Below are 19328 nucleotides of genomic sequence, written 5' to 3'. Positions count from 1 at the left end.
TGGGACTCAAGGGGTATGCATGTAACCCCAGAGCATGATGCGATTGCCCTTGACACCTAATTACTGCACAACCCCTCTTTACACATCACCTCATGCAAGTGTAGGTCAAAAGGCATGCCCCACATTCCCTCACTAGGGAAGGCAGGATATTAGACATCCAGTGACACCCATAAAACGTTAAAGAACCCAGACCACCCAAAGGCTCACGAAAACCACCCATAGAAAAATATATCCTCTCTTATAATAGGGGGGAGAACCGATGACCAGTAAGGAAGAATTAGGCGGCCTACAAATAAACATCCATTGTTTCCAAAAAGTTGACACCCTGATCCAGCCCACCTTCCAGTGCCCACCAAAAATGAGACGTATTAATTTAAAAGCACACCCCTGTAAAAGGCACAGGAATCCCCAAGAATGACTGATGATGACGCACAAAGATGCAAATGTTTTCTAAAACGTACCCTACAAGCAGCTCTTATCCAACAGGTCTGCAATTGAGCCACAACCATCTCTAAGGCAACCACTTCCATAATCCTAAGAAAGACCCAAGTGGGCAGATCAATGAATTTGAACTTTTATCATACTGTTGGATACCGAACTATTTCAAACCTTTTCAGAGTAAAGAAATATCCTGAGACCACAAGCCTCTTTCCTGGATCCATCCCCAAGATCTGCAATTTTCCACAAGTTATGTATTGTACAATTGTATACTCTGTTTACTATGGGTGTGGCCTCATCGACATGTTGCCAACGATCTGCCTAGTCAAATGATGTCCACCCCGACATTTGCACAGCGCTTACGTAGGGACCTCTCTCATGTCACCTATAATCACAATGAACACACTAGCATTCCACACGCACTACACAGCGCATTCTTACACAACATATGGTATCAGCACATGACTGCCACAGGGACCCAAACATCTGGCGGGTCATGGTCCGTCTTTTTCGCTGATACCACATGCAGTAGCCCCAGGCAGGCTTTACTTGTCCCAAGAGATAGCCACCAAAAAAGCGTAATGCCATCTCCACCTGTCCGAATGCAGGATTAGGGCCAAGATACAACCCAACAGAGTAGAGCCCCAGAGATTAGTAGTGAATGTGATTTTTTGCCATACCAATCGCACAGCACTATACCACTTCACTGAACCTAGCGAGATTCAAACAGAACTAGATAGAATGCGCAGGCCCGGCACTGTAGTAGAGAATTCTGTCTGGCCCTAGACTTTCCCGGAAAAAGATTCTTGGAGGTTACAAAGCCACTGCACCAGTGCACAAACACATCTGCTCCTACTTCAGTCTGTGGTCCCAGGGTGGCCATTAGCATGTCTAGTGCAGGGTTCTTAACTAACACATGGACGCCAGACATGGAGTTCCAGTGTAGGACCTTCCACCTCGATGACCATAAGGGAAATGAGTCTCATAGGTGAGAGTTGAATACCAGCTTAAATAACCCCTGTCAGAAAATATGGGACACTGAGATAGACAGGTACATGTGAGTGTAAGATAGGGGGTGACTCTAATTGTATGGAAACCTACACTGTATTCCTTGCGTTTCAGAGGAAAAGGAACGATTCCACTCTGAACTGATGACAACTGTGGAGCAATACTGTACGTACAGGACATGCATTGGGGCACCTCCAGGCTGACGGATACCTACTGCAGTGCAGAGAATGTGCCTATACCCAGCTTGTCCCCGGATTGCAAGGCCTGTGCTTTCTGGTCACCACACACACCCCTACCCAGGTCAATCCTGGTGAACATCTGTCAGAGTTGTACCAATATCCGCTACAGAATAAAACAACTCTATTGCATCTGGCTCAAGAAAAAAGTAGGCCTGGGCGGTAAATTCCGTTCCGCTTGCGGAATTTGGGTAATTTTGCATTCTGCGGAGAACATGGAATTGCCCAAAAATTCCGCGATCCGCTGCTTCGTGGATTTTTTTGCTTGTTTGCGCTTTCAAAATGCGTGTTTGCAAGATATTTACCCCGAATGGGCAGAACAAGCAATTCCGCATGTTCGCGGAACTCTGCGTGATCACAGAGATTTTTTACCATTTCACTGAGCTTTCCTACAAGTGGGGGTGTAAAAAGCAGTCCTCAAATTGTGTAGAATGTAAGTAGCTAGGGAAGTAGTATTAGTTAAAACTTAAACACTACAAGCCTCCAACACTTTCATGAAGTACGGGTAAAATGTTATATTTGAAAATTCAACTAGGGGAGAATGTTAAAATTGATGTGACTACGCAAATTCCGCCCTCCCTTAGAAAAAACAACTGCTGATTTATTTTGGGTGGGCCTGGTTCAAGGACATTCCAGAAGAATTCAAACTGTTTTCTGACACATAAGTCAATGCATGAGGGTCCATACCCTTCTTCACATTGCAGATGAAAGCAAACATCCACTGGTTGCATATAACCAGATGGCAGTTGATGTAGATAAGGGACAGTACTGAGCTCGGCCTTAATGCAATTAGGGAAGAACTATGAGCCATCTGTCTCATGGTGATGCAACATCGGCATGTGTTAGACTTGATGACTGCAATGTAGGGAGCGGTGTGTGCTAATATTGGTGCATCCTGTTGCCATTCATCCCAGGCAAAGATATGTGCATTGGGACTCTGACTCTTGCTATCCAAGCACTGCATCGTTTACAAACAGACATGCATAAAGAGAGAGGTTCCCCTGAGCAGGACTGGTACTCCTGCTGGTTCTCCTCGATCCCCCAGTGGGTGACAGGACTGAGGAGATCATTCCTGCTTATTCTAATTTCTTTTACTGTTTTTGTGTGGTTTCCTACAAGTGGGGGTGTAAAAAGCAGTCCTCAAATTGTGTAGAATGTAAGTAGCTAGGGAAGTAGTATTAGTTAAAACTTAAACACTACAAGCCTCCAACACTTTCATGAAGTACGGGTTAAATGTTATATTTGAAAATTCAACTGGGGGAGAATGTTAAAATTGATGTCGATGTACACAATGATATGTGTATGTACAAAAACAAAATCAAATTACTGTTTTCTAAATCCCCAGATATGACCTCTCCAGCAACCTGAGTCAGAAATGCATGGTTAGGTAAGCCATGCGCCCTAGGACTGAGGCTACTGATTGAGAGGTCCCAGGTGGGGGTGGACCATAACTAGCAGGGCAAACATGCCAACAGGAAAACCCCAGATTAGTCCTACAGATATGCAGTGACACCACAATGGTCCTGGTAGATTGGCCCTGATAAAATGCACATGGCTGAAGGGGCGGGTTCCCAAAACACCATAAAGTAAAATGCCACATGAAGTTAGGAACACTCATCCAATCAGGACACAACACACACTACACACGCAGTGATCATTCACGCCCCATGCCTGACATCTGGACACATTACCCACTGGCACTCACTGTGCCCACGCAAGGTTGAGACCCACCTGCATTTGTCATTAGATGGGAGTAATTTTTGTCTTCATTACAAGACCCACATTCCACTCCCAAAACAGGATCTATGAATTGTTTGATGATACTTCAAGAAATGTATAAAAGACATTCAAAACGGTAGTACTTTGGGTCAGTCCTCAGACCCTTTTCTGTATGCTGCACATCATAGTGTTAGAATAAATCAACTGTTCTTGTTTTGCCAAATGCCTCTTGTCTTTGTTTTTTCAAGGTAAATTTGTGCAGTATTATCAGCTCCTCAGTGTGGGCACCCTGCCGCACCATGATCACAGGCAATCGCTGTACCTGCTGGTAGGCCTCATGTGCTGTCCGCAAAGGCCCTGGTTCCCTGCGGCCACGCCCTCTTCTGTGTCGGCTGGTTGTCGAAAAGCGGCCCGCTGACTCACACCATCTCCCACATACTCCACGGGTCAAGAGGCCCCAGCTGGACTACAGAGGCCTGGCTCTGAGACGTTCCATCCTACTTCTCCATTCACTTTGCCTTAGCAAGGTCCATCTGTCTCCAGTTTGCAGCGTGGATGGCTACAAAGCGGGTGCCAAATTAATCGTGGCGACGGCTCTGGGTTTAGAGTATTTTTGACAATCACGGGCTGGGTCCTTTGAGTTTAGTGACTGCTATGGGGTCATGGCACATTCCGTTTTTTTGTGCTTCGATTTTTGTGTCCGGTTATGAGTTGCGGGCGCAGGATCCATGCAGGATTAACGTTCGGGCCACCATATTCTAGTCCCATGCGGCCATCTGGAGCCAGGCAAGATCTTCCCCCAGCATGCTTAACGTCCGGACCTTTGATGTATGCAAAAAGTGTATGGGTATTGGGGGAAGTTTTCCCTGCACTGAGAGGTTTGGGGCAAGTGCATCGATCATCACGCGATAAGGATTGTAGCTAAGTTCCTGCTTCCAATGCCCAGCCTTGTTAAAGATGTGACAAGATGTAACCCTCTTTAAGCACTCATTCTGTTTCCAGATGACACTTCCCATTTCTGGGGCATTGCATTCATAAGCCATCAAGTCTGACTGCATCGTTATTCCTGTACTGAGGCCAAAGCAAAGTCCTTGGATGGGCAATTTTAGATCCCTTTTCACCTCCATTCTGTGCCCAATGGGTCTGTGCAATCATGAACCTTTCTTATCAGGATTTTTCCATCAACATGCAGAGTGAATTAGACCAATGGAAAAGATCTGCACCAGACCATGGGACAAGCAGAAATGGACCTACCTGTAATTCCCTTAAAGGATATTATTTCTCTAGTTCTCTGACAATTTCTCCCTTATCCACCTTGTTGACTTCCTTTTTCGGTCTTACCTTACCCCTCTCTTTCTTGGACCACAACTCCTTGAACCTTTCATTCTCACTCCAGTCCCTGATATTCTGATGCAGCTGTCTTAAGTGTGTTTAGCTCTATCAACTTCAGAAGCCTCAACTCCTTGTCAGCCATCATCATCCCAGCATTCTTTTGCAACTTCTGTCTTTGTGTCAAATCAAATCCTCATTAGTCCTCCACTCTCCATCTTCACATATAACTCTCGAGCCACCTTCGCAGCTTCCTTGCTCATGTAAAGGAACTTGCCCTCATGATAGTGCCCATCCCTACATCAATCAAATGTAGCTTTCCATTGGGCAACATTTTGACTTTGAGGCGTCTGTCCCTTGCTATGGGGTTTGACTAGTAGAGTCACAATGGTTGTGTGATCTCCTGTCATGGGTTGCCAACGCCTTTTCCTGGGGTGGACCTGACAATGTTATGCTGGGCACAACTGTGACATCCTGAGGGATGCTTGGAAGGATGAGACTCTTGGACATATAAATGGCAGTTGCAATCGAGGAAACATTTGGGGTTACTGATGAGTGTAAAATATCTGTTCCTAAGGAGATCGAGGTGTGTACGGGAGGTGGGAAAGAGGTCTCCAAGTAACTTATGGGTGCACTAACTTCCTGGGTGGCCACAGGGTTTGTATCAGGTTCATCCGCTGGAATTGTAGCACTTGGTGTGGTTGCTAAATTATACTGGGCTGTCTTAATCAATGGAGGTCATCGCTCTCTACTTCTGCTTCATCCTTAGATTTCTTTTTCTCCTTAGGTTTTTCCTTCTCTATCTCCTTGCCATCTGTTAGCGGGTAAGTTCTGGTTGTGTAAATCACTCCCTCCATTTTTTGCTTCTCATCTTCATGAGAATTCATCCATGAATAAGCCGAATTACAGTTTTTTAATGCAAACATCTTTCTCTTTTTATCATTTGCAATTTGCTCCCTGAGATTCGAGCTCCCAGAGACACTGTGTGGGTCTAGACTGAGGTTTCATGTCAACACGTTCTCTGCCCTAGAATTTATATTCTGAGAATGTGAAAGGTTCGAATCGTAATTCCCAACCCTTGGACTCTATTTTTGCCTTTGACTAAGCCACATACACCTGTGCAACCCCTTCTTTGCTGTTTTTCCCTAGCTAGTGTACATTCGGTGGGAATTTATCTTCCTTATTTATATCTTTCTCTTTATTATAAAACAGATTTTCCATTCAGTTAGGGTTTTCAGTCACCCCTTACCCAAATCTCACGCTCTCCGTACAATTGTATTCCGGATCTGCCTACCAATAGAAGTGCGTCTTAATCAAAAGTACCTTATCATAGCTTGGCTTCAGCGTCTGCCAGCCGTTCCCTACACAGCACCAAATGACATACACACCTGACTATTGCCAAGCTTTCCTTACCTCCTTTTACCAGGATTCACGTTCTGTCCGCTTTGCCTAATCAGAAGCCTCTATAGCACGAAGAAGACTACTTACTTTTTTTGTGTGTATGTAGTTCACATAGGTCTCTAATAATTTCTGTAGTGCCAGAACTGTACGGGCAATAGCCTAGGGGGACTTTGGATAGTCAATTAAATTGGTCACATATGATTACCACGTAGGGCCTCATGTTAGAAAAAAATATTATTGCCTTCTATTCCTTTATAATAAAGCTGAGAGCTAAACCCCTTGACATGCTTAAAGTTTGCATGGCCAAAAACAATAGGTCTCCCCATAAGCTGCTCATATATTTTATTTGTGACGCAAAATTGTATGTCCCAAACATAACTTATTTGATTAGCCTGGTCCCAATCCTATTATGGCACTCCATTTGGAGAAGGAATCTGTCAACCTCACTCAGATGTTTATTGAAGACTGCCTCTCTTTAGAACATTCCCATAGGATTCCTTGGATACCTTTGTCAAAAACTGCCTGATCTCCCTTGGTTTAGACACTAATTTTTTACGCCAACTAATTGATCTACCATCACTAAAAAGGAGACTTGAAACTAATAGTCAAAAATCTTTAGTAAAATCCTACATAGAGGGGCCGATTAACCAGGAAGGGACAGCTCCTACCTTTTTTCCATGACAAATCCATGCCACAGATTCTTCCTACTTAGGTCTTGTTTGAATTTTATTCTTTGTATGCTGTCTTATCCGTCAGGAATTTTTTTCTTACATGAGCTCCCACCCTGCCTATGTGATAGGGTGTCACTCAAACTAATTTGCACATTTTTTTGTGTAAATTTTATGAGGAACCCCGTAAAATATTTATACTTCCCATTATTCACAAATACAATTGTTATCCTGCTCCTGGAAGATCAGGCGATTGCACAATATTCTCGAATGACCTGCTTGTTTTTACTATGTTCACAATGGATGTTCTTAACAGTTTATTTTACCCTTTAGTGGATTTATTGATGTTTTTGTTTTGTATGTTTGTACTTTTATGATCTTATCAAATAAGCATTGGTTAAAGTGATTTGACTGACTGACTACTTACTTTCACACACCACTGGACTCTTGACCTGTGGGAGCTGCTGTACTCTGCGTGTTCTTTTCCATGCACAAAGGAATGAACTACCACTGAGCTTAACTAATGCACTCGAACAATAAAAATGCTACGTCCCTATCCTGGTGTAACTGATTGTGCCTCACAGAACACCTCACCTTAGCACACAGTTCAACAATTAGAAAAATCTAAATGAGGAACCTCTCTTCAACTTTATGTCGTATACATGGAATAAATCAGAAATCAAAATATATCATCAAAAACACATTAACTGTCATCTCTACTAGTACTAAAACTAGAACTGCATAGAACTTTACAAAAAACATCCATCTAGTGCGTTCCACCACAATTCTTCTACCTCAAGTCCCAACATGCACTACCTCATGGTTTGCTTCTCATTCATCCGTTGCATGTGCTTAAGTCACTATTGATACCTATGTCATCCTACTTTGGGTTACCCCTACTTCGTCCTCAGGCACCAGGATCGGGCCAATTTGAATTTCTGGTGAAACCGCCTGAACCATGAAGTTAGAGTAGCTGGTTATATAGCCAAATGGGTTTATTTAATGCTGGTTTGATCCAGTCACAGCCATCGCTCTCCTACCAGATCATTTGGTGCTCAGATTTGTATCACCTTGATTACCCTATGTACGCTAACGGCTTGGACCGCCAGCAGTGTAGTCCCTATAAGGAACTTGGTGCTCGGTGATTGGATCAATCACTAATACTAGTAGGCTCCAGTAGAGGCATATGGTAATGACATTCTCAATGGGAACAACAGACATAGCTCAACGTTTTAAGGCTTCATATAAAGAATTATTTAGGCAAAATACCTGAAATAGCATTGGACAGGTTAGCTGCAAGAATACAGATCTTAAGTAGAAAAACTCATTAAAGTTCAATAGAAAATCCAGCATAGATTCACCATTCTAAGAACGGGACAGTAGAGGACCCTCCATTTGGAAAATTCAGGTTCCTTTACATGATTTTAGATGAAGGATTTCACAAATTACAACACAAATACACAGTTCTTAGGATATGCACCAATGAGGAACAGGCAACAAGAAACATTTCACTATAGAATAATTTCGAAGATTGTCTCATAATGCTATTGCATTGGTTTCAGAGACTCCCGTGGTTGATTCAAATAATACGAACTGAAACATTGCATACTGAGTGGTCTGGGACTGGTAGGTTGTCCTTGGTCAGGTGCAATTTACTACAAGGGACTGGGAAAGCTCACATCTCATTTAGAGCAAAGACAACAATGATCACATGATTTAGTGCGGCATAATTTCAAAATGGGAGATAGTACACTTTTGGTAATATTAGTGCAAGCTTAGCTTTAAACCAATTGGAAGCATGGAAAAGACATAACAAAGTTCCCACTTATCATAAAACAACTGTGGACTATACAAATGCACACAACTGCCTAGGAGAAAAAAAGACTAAAACAGGCTTAAACCACACAATAATGTTGATATGGTTGTCGGTGTCATTGTGAGGGTTAGTGTCGTGTTGGGCTTCTTTTGGCAGGCAGTTGTGGTTGTAGTGAGGAACGCATACATGATGTTAACGCTGTGCAGTGTCCTGAAGCAAAGGAATATTGTGGGGTCTGCAGGAAAAGAACGGAATGGAGTCCAGGTGGAGCAGACGGGGCAGAAAGGGAGAGCTGCAAGAGTGCAAGAGCCTTAATGGATGGTGCACTACAGGAGACTTAAGGAGGGGGGCTCGGCAGGAGCCAATGGAAATGGGATGATCACTTCTGTATCAAAGGAGTCATGAAGCCCTTTACTTTCGCAACTACAGCAGGTGGAATTCTATATTGGCCTCTTGTATTTGAAACTCTGTAGACAAAAACTCATAATTAACGCTGAAACATGGGTTTATAGAAAATGGAAAGAAATGTAGAAGGAAGGAAAGGTCAATGTAAGGATGGGTGAAAAAAAGGTAAGAAGAGTGTTAGGACTGGTGAGCGGATGGATAAATGAGTGGATGGATGGGTCAATAGATAGGTGGATGGACAGATGGCAGAATACATGGAAATATGAGTGGATGGGTGAATGGCAAAAGATTAAATGAATGATGAAAGGCTTTTTCATTGGATGTGTAATTCAAAGGGTGGATGTAAGGGATGATGGATATATGGCTAAATGCTAGTGTAGATGATGGCTGTATGAATGGAAGGATAGAATGATGAAAGATATGGTTCAAGGTGTTTTTTTTAAATTTGTTAGCTTCGTCCTTGCTCTGTCATGCATGGAGGAATGGACAAGTGCATGATTCAGGAGCAAAGGAGAGTTCCAAAATCTTGGCTGCAGTGACCGAAAGAGCACTAGGGCAGCGAGGGGCAAAGAAAGCTGCAGGAGCATGGTGAGAGTAAGTGCTACATGATTGAGGGGGTATGGCTCTTATCCTTTTGAATGTCTGAGTTTGGCCTGGAAAGATTATGAGGTTTTGGAGGATGATCCCATCAAAATCAATGGTAATAAAACATGTTTCCATTTGAGGAAGGTTTTCAGGGCGGGTGATCCCTTTCAGGGTAATGGAAGAAATTTTGTTTGTTGGGAACGTGAAAATAAACCCTTGCAAGGTGATACTTGCGACGAGGGTGTTCTGCAAGAGTCCAAATGGTTAGAACAATGGCAAGAAAGAGCGAGGGGAAGCTGCAGGAAATGGTTGTAGGGCTGCAGGCAGGAGACTGTTGGCCTGGCAGAAACAATGCAGGAGTCAGCAGTGCAATCTCTACTGTGCAGTACAGTTCGATTAATCCCCCTCCCCCTTTATACAAATGTGCGTCAAAAACGTAATCTCCCCTTACGCTGCCGCTTGATGGGTGGGCCGGAAGTGAGAACTGTTTGCTCAGGGGGGCTCAACGTTATAATTTTTTTAGACCACTACATTATTGGGATGTTTACGAGCCAATGTAGTAAGTGAAGATGATATATTTTAATTGCAGATCTTTTTTCCAGGAGCACCATGATATGGGGCAGGATGATCAGGATAGGGAATGGAGTATGTCTATGAATGTACCATTGCAGTGTTGTGGAGAAAGCAATTTTACATATGTGGAGGTGATGTATGCATTAGTGGTTTTAGGGTCCATTACTACGTGCAGAGCATGAGAACAGCAAGCCTGTCTGCAGCAGAAGCACAAACCCAAAACAAATCTCTGCAGGGTCATGGTGGAGGAGGGAAGAGTCACGCAGATAGTTTCAGAGAGGCAAATCAATATATGAATTGTGACTCTGTCAGTTGAGTCTAAATGCTGTAACAGAAAAAGCTAACACGTTAACAGAGTAAATTGAGATGCCAAGTGTTTTAATAAAGTGACTTGCCCTGTTTTAGTTTCTTCCAAACGAAAGCTAAGAAAAACACTGGGATATGAATTTTATGAAATTATTTAGCATCTCTTGCGTCTTTTCACGTAATTCATTTTCAATGTGATTTTACGTAACTAGTGCCTCAATAACTCGAAGCAGTGTAACATTGCTTCAGGACTCTGTGCCCGATTAGTCACTGAAGTGCCCGGAGAAAGAGGTGCCAAGTGCGGCATGCCATCATGCTGTCCATGCTTTCTTAGCACCCCCAAGGCCATATCATTTGCAATGCAAGTTCTGTTCTATAATATAAAATGTCATCTCACTGCTGAAGGCAGCATCAGCCTAAAGCGCATAGTGACTTACAATTCAAATTAAAGGTCCCTCTGCGAAGATGCACGGTATTCTGAGAGGGAGCTTCCATTCAATGTGTAAAGAGTGCAGCATTTGCTGTTTTTCACATTATACCGGGAAACTGCATAGCTATTATTTCGAATTAGTGTCCAATTATTTGCCGGAAACAATAAACATGACTAAACATGTTGTAAATTACGCCTCAGTGATCGTGTCAGATGAGCTTGAGCCATTGAAATCCAGGCTACTGTGCTTTTTCAGCAAATATTGGTTGTTCAGGAAGTGTTTGCAAAGGCTTTCTAGTAGATTATAAAGGCTCTAAATAGTCACAACATGGTGTATCATCTTATGGTAGATATTTGAGATCAACGTTTCTGGGCTATATGACCTCAGGCAATATATAGGCTATGCAATACACGGGTCTACAGGGGGCAAATCAACATGCATTGGATATTAAATCGATATAACTTGCATCGTTCATAAGTGTTGCATTATGAAACTGGCCTACTCTCCTAAGTGTGTTGTAAATTTCATACTGAGAAGTAATTTAAGTAGAAGTACTGTCCTAGAAACACTCCACCACATGAAAAATGTGGTAGGGTGTGAATGGGAGGAATGGGAGGAAGGTATGACATTACAACGCATACATTTACAATGCATGCCTTTGTAGCACAGTTTTTACATCTCAACATCCTTTACAATGCATTATTTTACATAGCATGCCATTACATCGCATCTTCAGAAACTACCATTACAACGCATTCCATTACATTGCATTATACCTTTACAACACATCCCATTACAATGCATACAATTACATTGTATTTAAGGTAAGTGTTGGATCGTATGTGGTAATAATTACTATTCTAACTCCAGTGAGTGCAACAGTAGGGTAAGTGTTGGATAGTGTAAGGGTAAAAATTACTATTCTAACTACAGCAAGTGCAACAGGAGGGTAAGTGTTGGATAGTGTATGGGTACTATGCATTGTAATAGTATGTGTTGTAATGACTTGCAATGTAATGCCTGCATTCTAGTGACATGCATTGTAATGGCATGCATTGTAATGGCATGCATTGTAGTGCCATGCAATGTAATGGCTGCGTTGTAATGACATGCGATGTAAAGGATGTTGCGATGTAATGACTACTATGTAAAGGTGGTGCGATGCAATGACTGTGTTGTAAAGGTTGTTTTCCCGCGTGGGAGCCATGGCATGGGTAGGTGATTTAGTTGCTGTGGCTTCAAGGTAAGATTGTAATGCACCCACAGCATACTCAACCTTGAGTGATGAGTTCAAGAGGAACCAAATGGTACTGAAAAGACAAATTGTGCAACAGCATGGATAGAATATGCACATATCCCACTGTCAACAAATTACAGCAGCCTGTGTTGGTGTGAAATGTTGTAGGGGAGAGGATGTGGCCTAAAGGCTAGGGTGGTCAACCTCAAATCTGGGGAACAGGATTCAAGTCTCGGCAAGGACGTGCAGCCTCCTGTAATTCTAGGCAAATCACTTAATCTCCCCGTGCCTCCCAAAAAGGAATGTGTCCTCATGTAACACAACTGGTGCTCGTGTATAGTGCGTTGATACCCGATACCTTCGTGTCAAGTTTGCGCTATATAAAACTAAAAAAAAAAGATGCATCTAGGCATGGAGTGTGTGGAGGATGGAGCAAATACATACATGGAGCTAGCTGGGGAAAAGGCAGTACCACATAAAAGCTCTATCATTAAGTGAAGTGGGGGTAGAAGTAATAGGAATCCGCCACATTCATCTTCCCAACCATTCATCCCGGGAAACTAAAATTAAGATAATATAGAACTACGAGAGATAAAAGTGAATAACAGGGATGTTTTTCACCATGGGGTTCTGAGTGAAAGTAGACAATAGGAGAGAAGCTCGAGTTGTCTATCAAAATGAGTTTAGAATGAAAAACTTAGTTTTGTAATCCATCTGGCAAACAGCATGGCCCTTTTGGCTAGAAGCCAGCAGGATACAAACAACATATGGTGCAAGGTGTTTTAATAATATCAATGTCCAAGGGATAAGGTGCAGTGAGGCACTAGCTTATACACGGGCCCTTCTTTTACGCAAATTCCTAACCACAGTTTTGAAAGTTCAGTTGCCTGGAGAAGAGAGAGAATGCTGGCACTTTATGGTCTCTCCCCTGGTCCTGCTTCTACTCTGATTGCTTTAAAAAGAAAATGCATGACGGTGTCCTCAACCACTTTGTCCCCGCAACGTAAGCAATAGGAGAAAAATGACATGGTTGTTTCTCCAGCTGCTCTTTTTCAGTGTGTATATTCTATAGGCAGGCCAAGTTGTAAAGGACTGTGAAGAGTTCCCTCCTGTATCTAGCCCTCTCTTATCTGGTTCCCAGTTGTCGATGCTCTTATCTGTTCCTGTCTTTTTTTTGGCTCTATACCACAACTCCAGCAGCGGTCCATGCAGATAACAGCAGTGGGGCGCTCGGGCACGTAAGGGGGGATTTCGAGGGACGATGCAGAGGGAAAATGAAATAAATTCCCTCTGCATTGTCCCTCGAAATCCCCCCTTACACGGCCCCACCACCCCATCGCTGTTACCTGCACGGACCCCGGCTGCACAACTCACCAGTTCAGCCCAATCCCCCAGCTAGAACTTGCCTGCATCAGGGCCATGCCCACTGGGTCACTACATGCTGCCCCACTGTATCTTCCAGACAGTCCACTCTTGTAATCCCGGGAGAATGTAATTATGATGGAGCCCCTGGTGAGGCATTGAGAGAGTATTATTGATCACTAACTAAGCTGAGGCAGCAGAGGAAGGCACCAGCCACTGCAAAATCCCAGAGTGATAGGCAGCACACAAAACATTAGGTCCAGCGTGATCATGTAGGGCTAGGCTGACTGCAAGCAACATAGCAACTTATGAGACCTGGGAAAGCCAGGTTGAACTTACTAGTAGAACCAGGAGAGAGGCAAGTAGGAGGACATTACATTATCACAATAAGTAATAGCGCCAGCCAGAAAAGCAATTAATGATTAGAAGAAAGATGTGTTAGTGAATCAAATTTAAATATGGTTAACTAGGGCATGTGTTCTTCCCTCTAAACATGTTAATATTGGCTCATATCCAATTGGCATATTTAATTTATGTATAAGTCCCTAGTAAAGTGCACTACATGTGCCCAGGGCCTGTAAATGAAATGCTACTAGTGGTGCTGCTGCACTGCTTGTGCCACCTACTTAAGTAGGCCTCTAACCAGGTCTCAGACCTACCATTGCAGAGCCCATTAGTGCAGTTTACACTGCCATTTTGACCTGGAAAGATAAACCTCTTGCCAGGCCCAAACCTTCCCTTTTTACACATATGTCACCCCTGAAGTAGACCCTGGATAACCCAGAGGGCAGGGCGCAAAGTATTTAAAATGCAGGACATGCATTTTTAAGTTGTACATGTCCTGGTAGTGAAACACTCTCACATTAGTTTTTGACTTCTGCACTGCCTCTCTCTCCCTTTGGATTATGTTGGGATTAATTTATTCCATTTTATAAGATTAATTTGCAAAGGGGAAGATCTAACCGATTCAAGGGGCCTATTATGATTGCGGATTTCCAGGGTGGCGGTCACATCCTAATCTGCACTGAGGGAACGCCGCAGCCCATGCGGACGTTCCCTCCTACTCTGGGGTGGCGGACGGACTCAAGACCGTCCACGATCCTAATCGACCCCCAAGTTTGGTGTCTCTGGAAGCACAATTTTAAATCCAAACTTTTATGGTGTAGTTCGATTAGAAAGTTGGCATTTTCTTACTTTAACCATTTGGTGCCTGCTTCCTGTCTCTGAGACCTTGTCTGGTGTGGGTGGCAGCTGGGGTTTGTGCATTCCCCCTAGAGAGCCACACACAATGGGAGCTTAGGTGTGACTTGATGAGCCATCCTGGCAGGATGGGAAGGAGGGGCTGGGCTCAGCTTCACTTACATCTGGATAGGCTGTGTCCTGTTCCCACACATAAGGCTGCATACCTCCTGTAGTAAGTCTGTAGGGGCAGTGGCTCTGTACACTTCAAAGGCCTTTCATTGAAGTCTCCTCCACTTCACAGGACCATTGGGTATAAGTGCTGGACCTCCAACACCACCACTACAGCACACTTCTGGACCTGTGCCGAAGGACTGTTGTGCTGCTGAAGGACTGCCACTCTGCTGAACGTCTGCTTTGCTGGGCTCCTTCCTTGCTGTGCTGCTCTGCTGCCTGCTCTTTCCCTGCCTATGTAAAAAGGACTGGACCTGCATCTCTTGAACCCCGAGTAACTTTAGGCGCTAGCTGGCTGGCCTGCTAATCTGAAGTCTCAGGGACATAAGAATTCCAACCTGACTGCATCTGCCCCTGTAGTCTGCTAACTGTGAGTCTGCACTGCCAAGTGGTGGCAACCCAGCCTTGGACCCTTGAAAGTGGGTCTAAGGTGTTTGCGCCAACAGAACCCATGCATCTCCTGTAGAACCAGTGCATCACAGCTGTTGCTTAGATCAGCACCAACGCATAGGCGCTGATGCGTGTACCACAACCAGTGCATTGCCTCTGCTGTGTGGATTGGACCCGATGCATCACCTTCAGAACCTCCACTGTGCGATGCTCTTTCCGGCATAAGGTCTTTGCATCCCCATCAACTGCTGTCTCAACAACGATGACGAACCTCCCCATTGCAACTCATCTGAGCCAACACATCACAACTGATGCGCAGATCAGGACTGGCACATTACCGATGCTGCGTGGATTGGTACCAAAGCATTGCCTCGGCTGCAACTAGCATCCTCCATGCAACTGAGGTCAAGGCACTTTTGTTCAGTGGGCACTTATATTGACAAGGATTGTGGTTGCTGTTTGAATAAGTGTACACCCCACTCTACCAACAACCCAATTTCTAACCAAGGTTGTGAGGTAATAACTTAGAGGCTGTTCTAGACCTCACAGATGACTGCAACTGATGGCTAATTGGAAGACAAGGCGAAGACAACAAGAGACCTGAGGATACAAACCTGAAGAAAATCTAGTAGCCAACTGGCATCAAACAACGGAGGATGCATTTATTTAAAGAGCAGCAAGCAATAAACTCTGCTCGCTAATAGGTACATGTACCCAGGCTAGTAAGATGATCTTTTGAATAGAGAGAGCACATTTCCTGCAATAAACATTGGATTTTAATCCTAGAAATGCAACATTCAAATTAAAAGATAATGCTGGAGAAAGGTGGATTATGAGAAGCATGTAATAAGGAAGTGGTCAGACCGGTTGCAGGAATAAGTGAATTATGAGATGGTTTATACAGATTTACAGCTGGCATTGTTTGGGCCTGGTTTGAATGCCCTTGGGGTTTTTATACCTGCACTCCTTATTATGTACATCACGAAAATGACTAGTCATCCCTCATAGGCAAAACATACTAGTAGCAGGAGTGAGGTTTCACACAGACCAAAGCTACTTGCATGTACGCGATTACTATATAATTTTTTTTTACAGTAAACATGCTTGATTTATGTGGTGCAAGTGAACTGATAGGTCGTGTAAAGCAGTGTGTAACATATGAAAAGAAATGGATTGAATTGTCAATTTTTGGCTACATGCTATTATGTCTGCTGTTATGTCAAGACCTCTCAGACCAGGGTCACCCAGCAAATACACCTGTCATTAGTAAAAAATGTATAGTTGTCTCTAGTGGTAATATATACCTTTATGAAATTTGGAAGGGATGTGATCATTTGGTGAAAACAACAAATTCATAATTGCTTAGATTATAGGTTTAAAAATGTTTTTTTATGAATGTAAAGAATGTTTTAATTAATTGAACTCGATACTCCTTTGAGTGGAAGTGAGCACTGCTGAATGAAAAAAAACAGATGGCCAAACATCTTAGAAAAATGACCAAAGTGAAGTGTGTCCACCGATTTTTCCTGAATGGAGCTTTTTTTTAAATCTTTGACAGACCTATCTTTGACAGACCTATCGACCATATGTTGTACCTTATGCCTTAAAACGCTGCTTGGTCCAAGCATGCTGATCCTCAACCAACAAGAAAAGTCATGTAGCACATCCAGCATCTTGCATTAAGCATCGTCCTCCAATGGCAGGACACCTGCGGCTCAGGTCTATAACTCTGATTCAGGGCATTTAACAGCCAGTATAGCCCTCAGCAGCAGATTATACGGCTATATTAAGTACTGATTGTAGAGTTCTGTCATGCTGCATCTGTCACGTTGCAAGTTAAACGCTCTTTTCATTTCTGGAACAGTGACCCGTTGATATGTAATATACGGATGTAAAGTATGTCTCCAGTATGAGGTGATGCTTGCAGTGTGCCCTAGGGTAGTGCTGCACTTCAATCGCAACCTGCCAGTCCCCTACTCAGTGTTGTCGAAGTGTGATTTTCGCACCGAGTGGTTTTCAAAAAAGTGTAACTGTGTGGCTTTGAACAGGGGAAGAAACACCAGCAGCCCAGGAGTGTGAATGGCCAACTGAGCCCCAAATATGGCTGTCTTTTACTATCCATCTGCGTTCCAGGGGTGAATTATTATTGCTTGCATTAGAGGATAGAACACCTTTCCTAAGTAGTTGGCTCAGTGTCTGGGAATCCTTGCAATATGTCCTCACGTGGCAAGTCACACAACCAGTCCACATCACTCAGCGGAAAATGTAAGTTCAAATAGTTTCTGTTTTCATAAAAGAGCCCTAGGCCCTATTCACAAAGGTAAATCTGGTCATAAACTCAGGCTTAAAATCAAAATTATAATTGTTCTGCCATCCAGGAATTTACTAAGGGATTCCTGGCAGGCATGTATGGATTTACTTATGGTGATTTCACGAGTGCAGAAGAATCGGTGGTAGCAAACCCCACTCGAGGTTTGGAAATGGGCATGCCAAGGCGTAGTGTGCCCTGGAAATATTTGGAGATTTACTCCAGAGAAGGACTGGAGTAATTCACCTTCCAGGCCAGAAGAGAACAGATCACCTCAGATCTGGTGAAGGGGAGTGCTTTCTCCAGCCCTGCACTTTGAAGAGGATAGAGAGATCAACTTGCAGGCAGATGAAAAAATCTGCGTTTGCCTCGTAGTCTCCAGTCCTCCTAAAAGGAGTCCTCTGCTCTGGAGGAATAGGAGCCTTCACAAAAAGTATCATGACATTCCCAGAACCACCCATGATCTATCCTGTCCTTGTGAATAGGAGCAAAAAAACAACAGTGACAGAGGAGTAAATCTTCACCCATACTTTTCTCTTTTTTGTGACTAAAGTCCCCTGGGCCTCTTCTCCAACCCTAACAGGTTTTCAATAAGCGTATTATTTCTCTCTACATTACAGACTAACACGTTTTCATTTTTAGGCCAACCTTAATTCTGAATGCTTTTCATACTGGTGAAAATCTGTATCATGCTTACTTTATATAGCGCCCGAGTGTAAAACTCGATCCACCAGCATTTATCCCAACAACGTAAGATTCGATTTTCAAAAGACTCTTTTAATGTAATAAAGCAAGTCGGTGGAATTTATTTTAAAAGTTAATTTACCTACAAATTATAATGTACTTAAAATACATTGGCTCAGTCTCACTTACTGCATAGTGAACTAAAATAGTTTCCATGCCTGTTTGAAATCAAACTATTTAAAAACTTTCTTTAAAAAAAAGAATCGACCCAAAAATCCATTGTCAATTAAAATATTGTCAAGTTTTTTTTCCATTGCATGGTAGATTATTATCCTTGTACAGCAACAGCCAAAAAAGATGCAATTATTACGTGTAATGTCAAATGGCAAAAATAATGCACATTGCTCCTGACGACAGTTTTGCAGTGTTTTACGTCGAGATTTGATCTAAATCTTTTTTTTATGTACAGGTGTGTCAGCTCAATTATCAAGCACTCGGCTCCGGAGGAACACGTCTGTAGGGACTCCATTTTGGATGGCTCCTGAGGTATGATTTTAGTGCAGATATAGGGTACTTTGGTCAATTTTACATGTAATTTGCATAATACGTCACATCAACAGGTGGCTTCTAAGAACCTACTGAGGAGGAAGTACTGACTTACATAATCTTTAATATAAAGAAGACACACAAATGGAATTAAAGAGATCACCATGTCACAATACCTTCCTTTGTGCTGGAGAAAGGTAACACTGTTTCTCGGAAATGTTGAGCCATTGTTTACCTACATGGGCCTTTGAGCACCACAAGGTCACCTTCCCTTCACTAACCAATTTCTGTCTCAATCCTGACCACAAGTATTAAACATTACTCAAATTGATTTTAAATGTGATAATATTATGTTGACCATTAAATTAATTTGTAAGATAATGTTCTCCAAGGACAAATTTAAAAATAATTCTATATTTCAGGTATCCAGTGCTTAATTTGAGCCAGTGGTAGCAGGTTTGTCCCTCTACACT

At 43.0% G+C, this 19328-nt stretch overlaps 1 protein-coding gene across 1 annotated transcript in view; it reads left to right on the top strand.

Moving 5' to 3' along the window:
- MYO3A (myosin IIIA) overlaps positions 1-19328 on the top strand; it is an 869350-nt gene that overhangs the window by 112469 nt on the left and 737553 nt on the right. Inside the window, exon 5 of the mRNA XM_078662798.1 lies at positions 18779-18855. Coding sequence (XP_078518924.1) covers positions 18779-18855 — 77 coding nt within the window. The remainder of the gene's footprint in view (positions 1-18778; positions 18856-19328) is intronic.

This window comes from Lissotriton helveticus, chromosome 10 (genome assembly GCF_964261635.1).
Source record: "Lissotriton helveticus chromosome 10, aLisHel1.1, whole genome shotgun sequence".
Classification (NCBI taxonomy): domain Eukaryota; kingdom Metazoa; phylum Chordata; class Amphibia; order Caudata; family Salamandridae; genus Lissotriton; species Lissotriton helveticus.
This window is presented reverse-complemented; position numbering and strand designations above follow the sequence as displayed.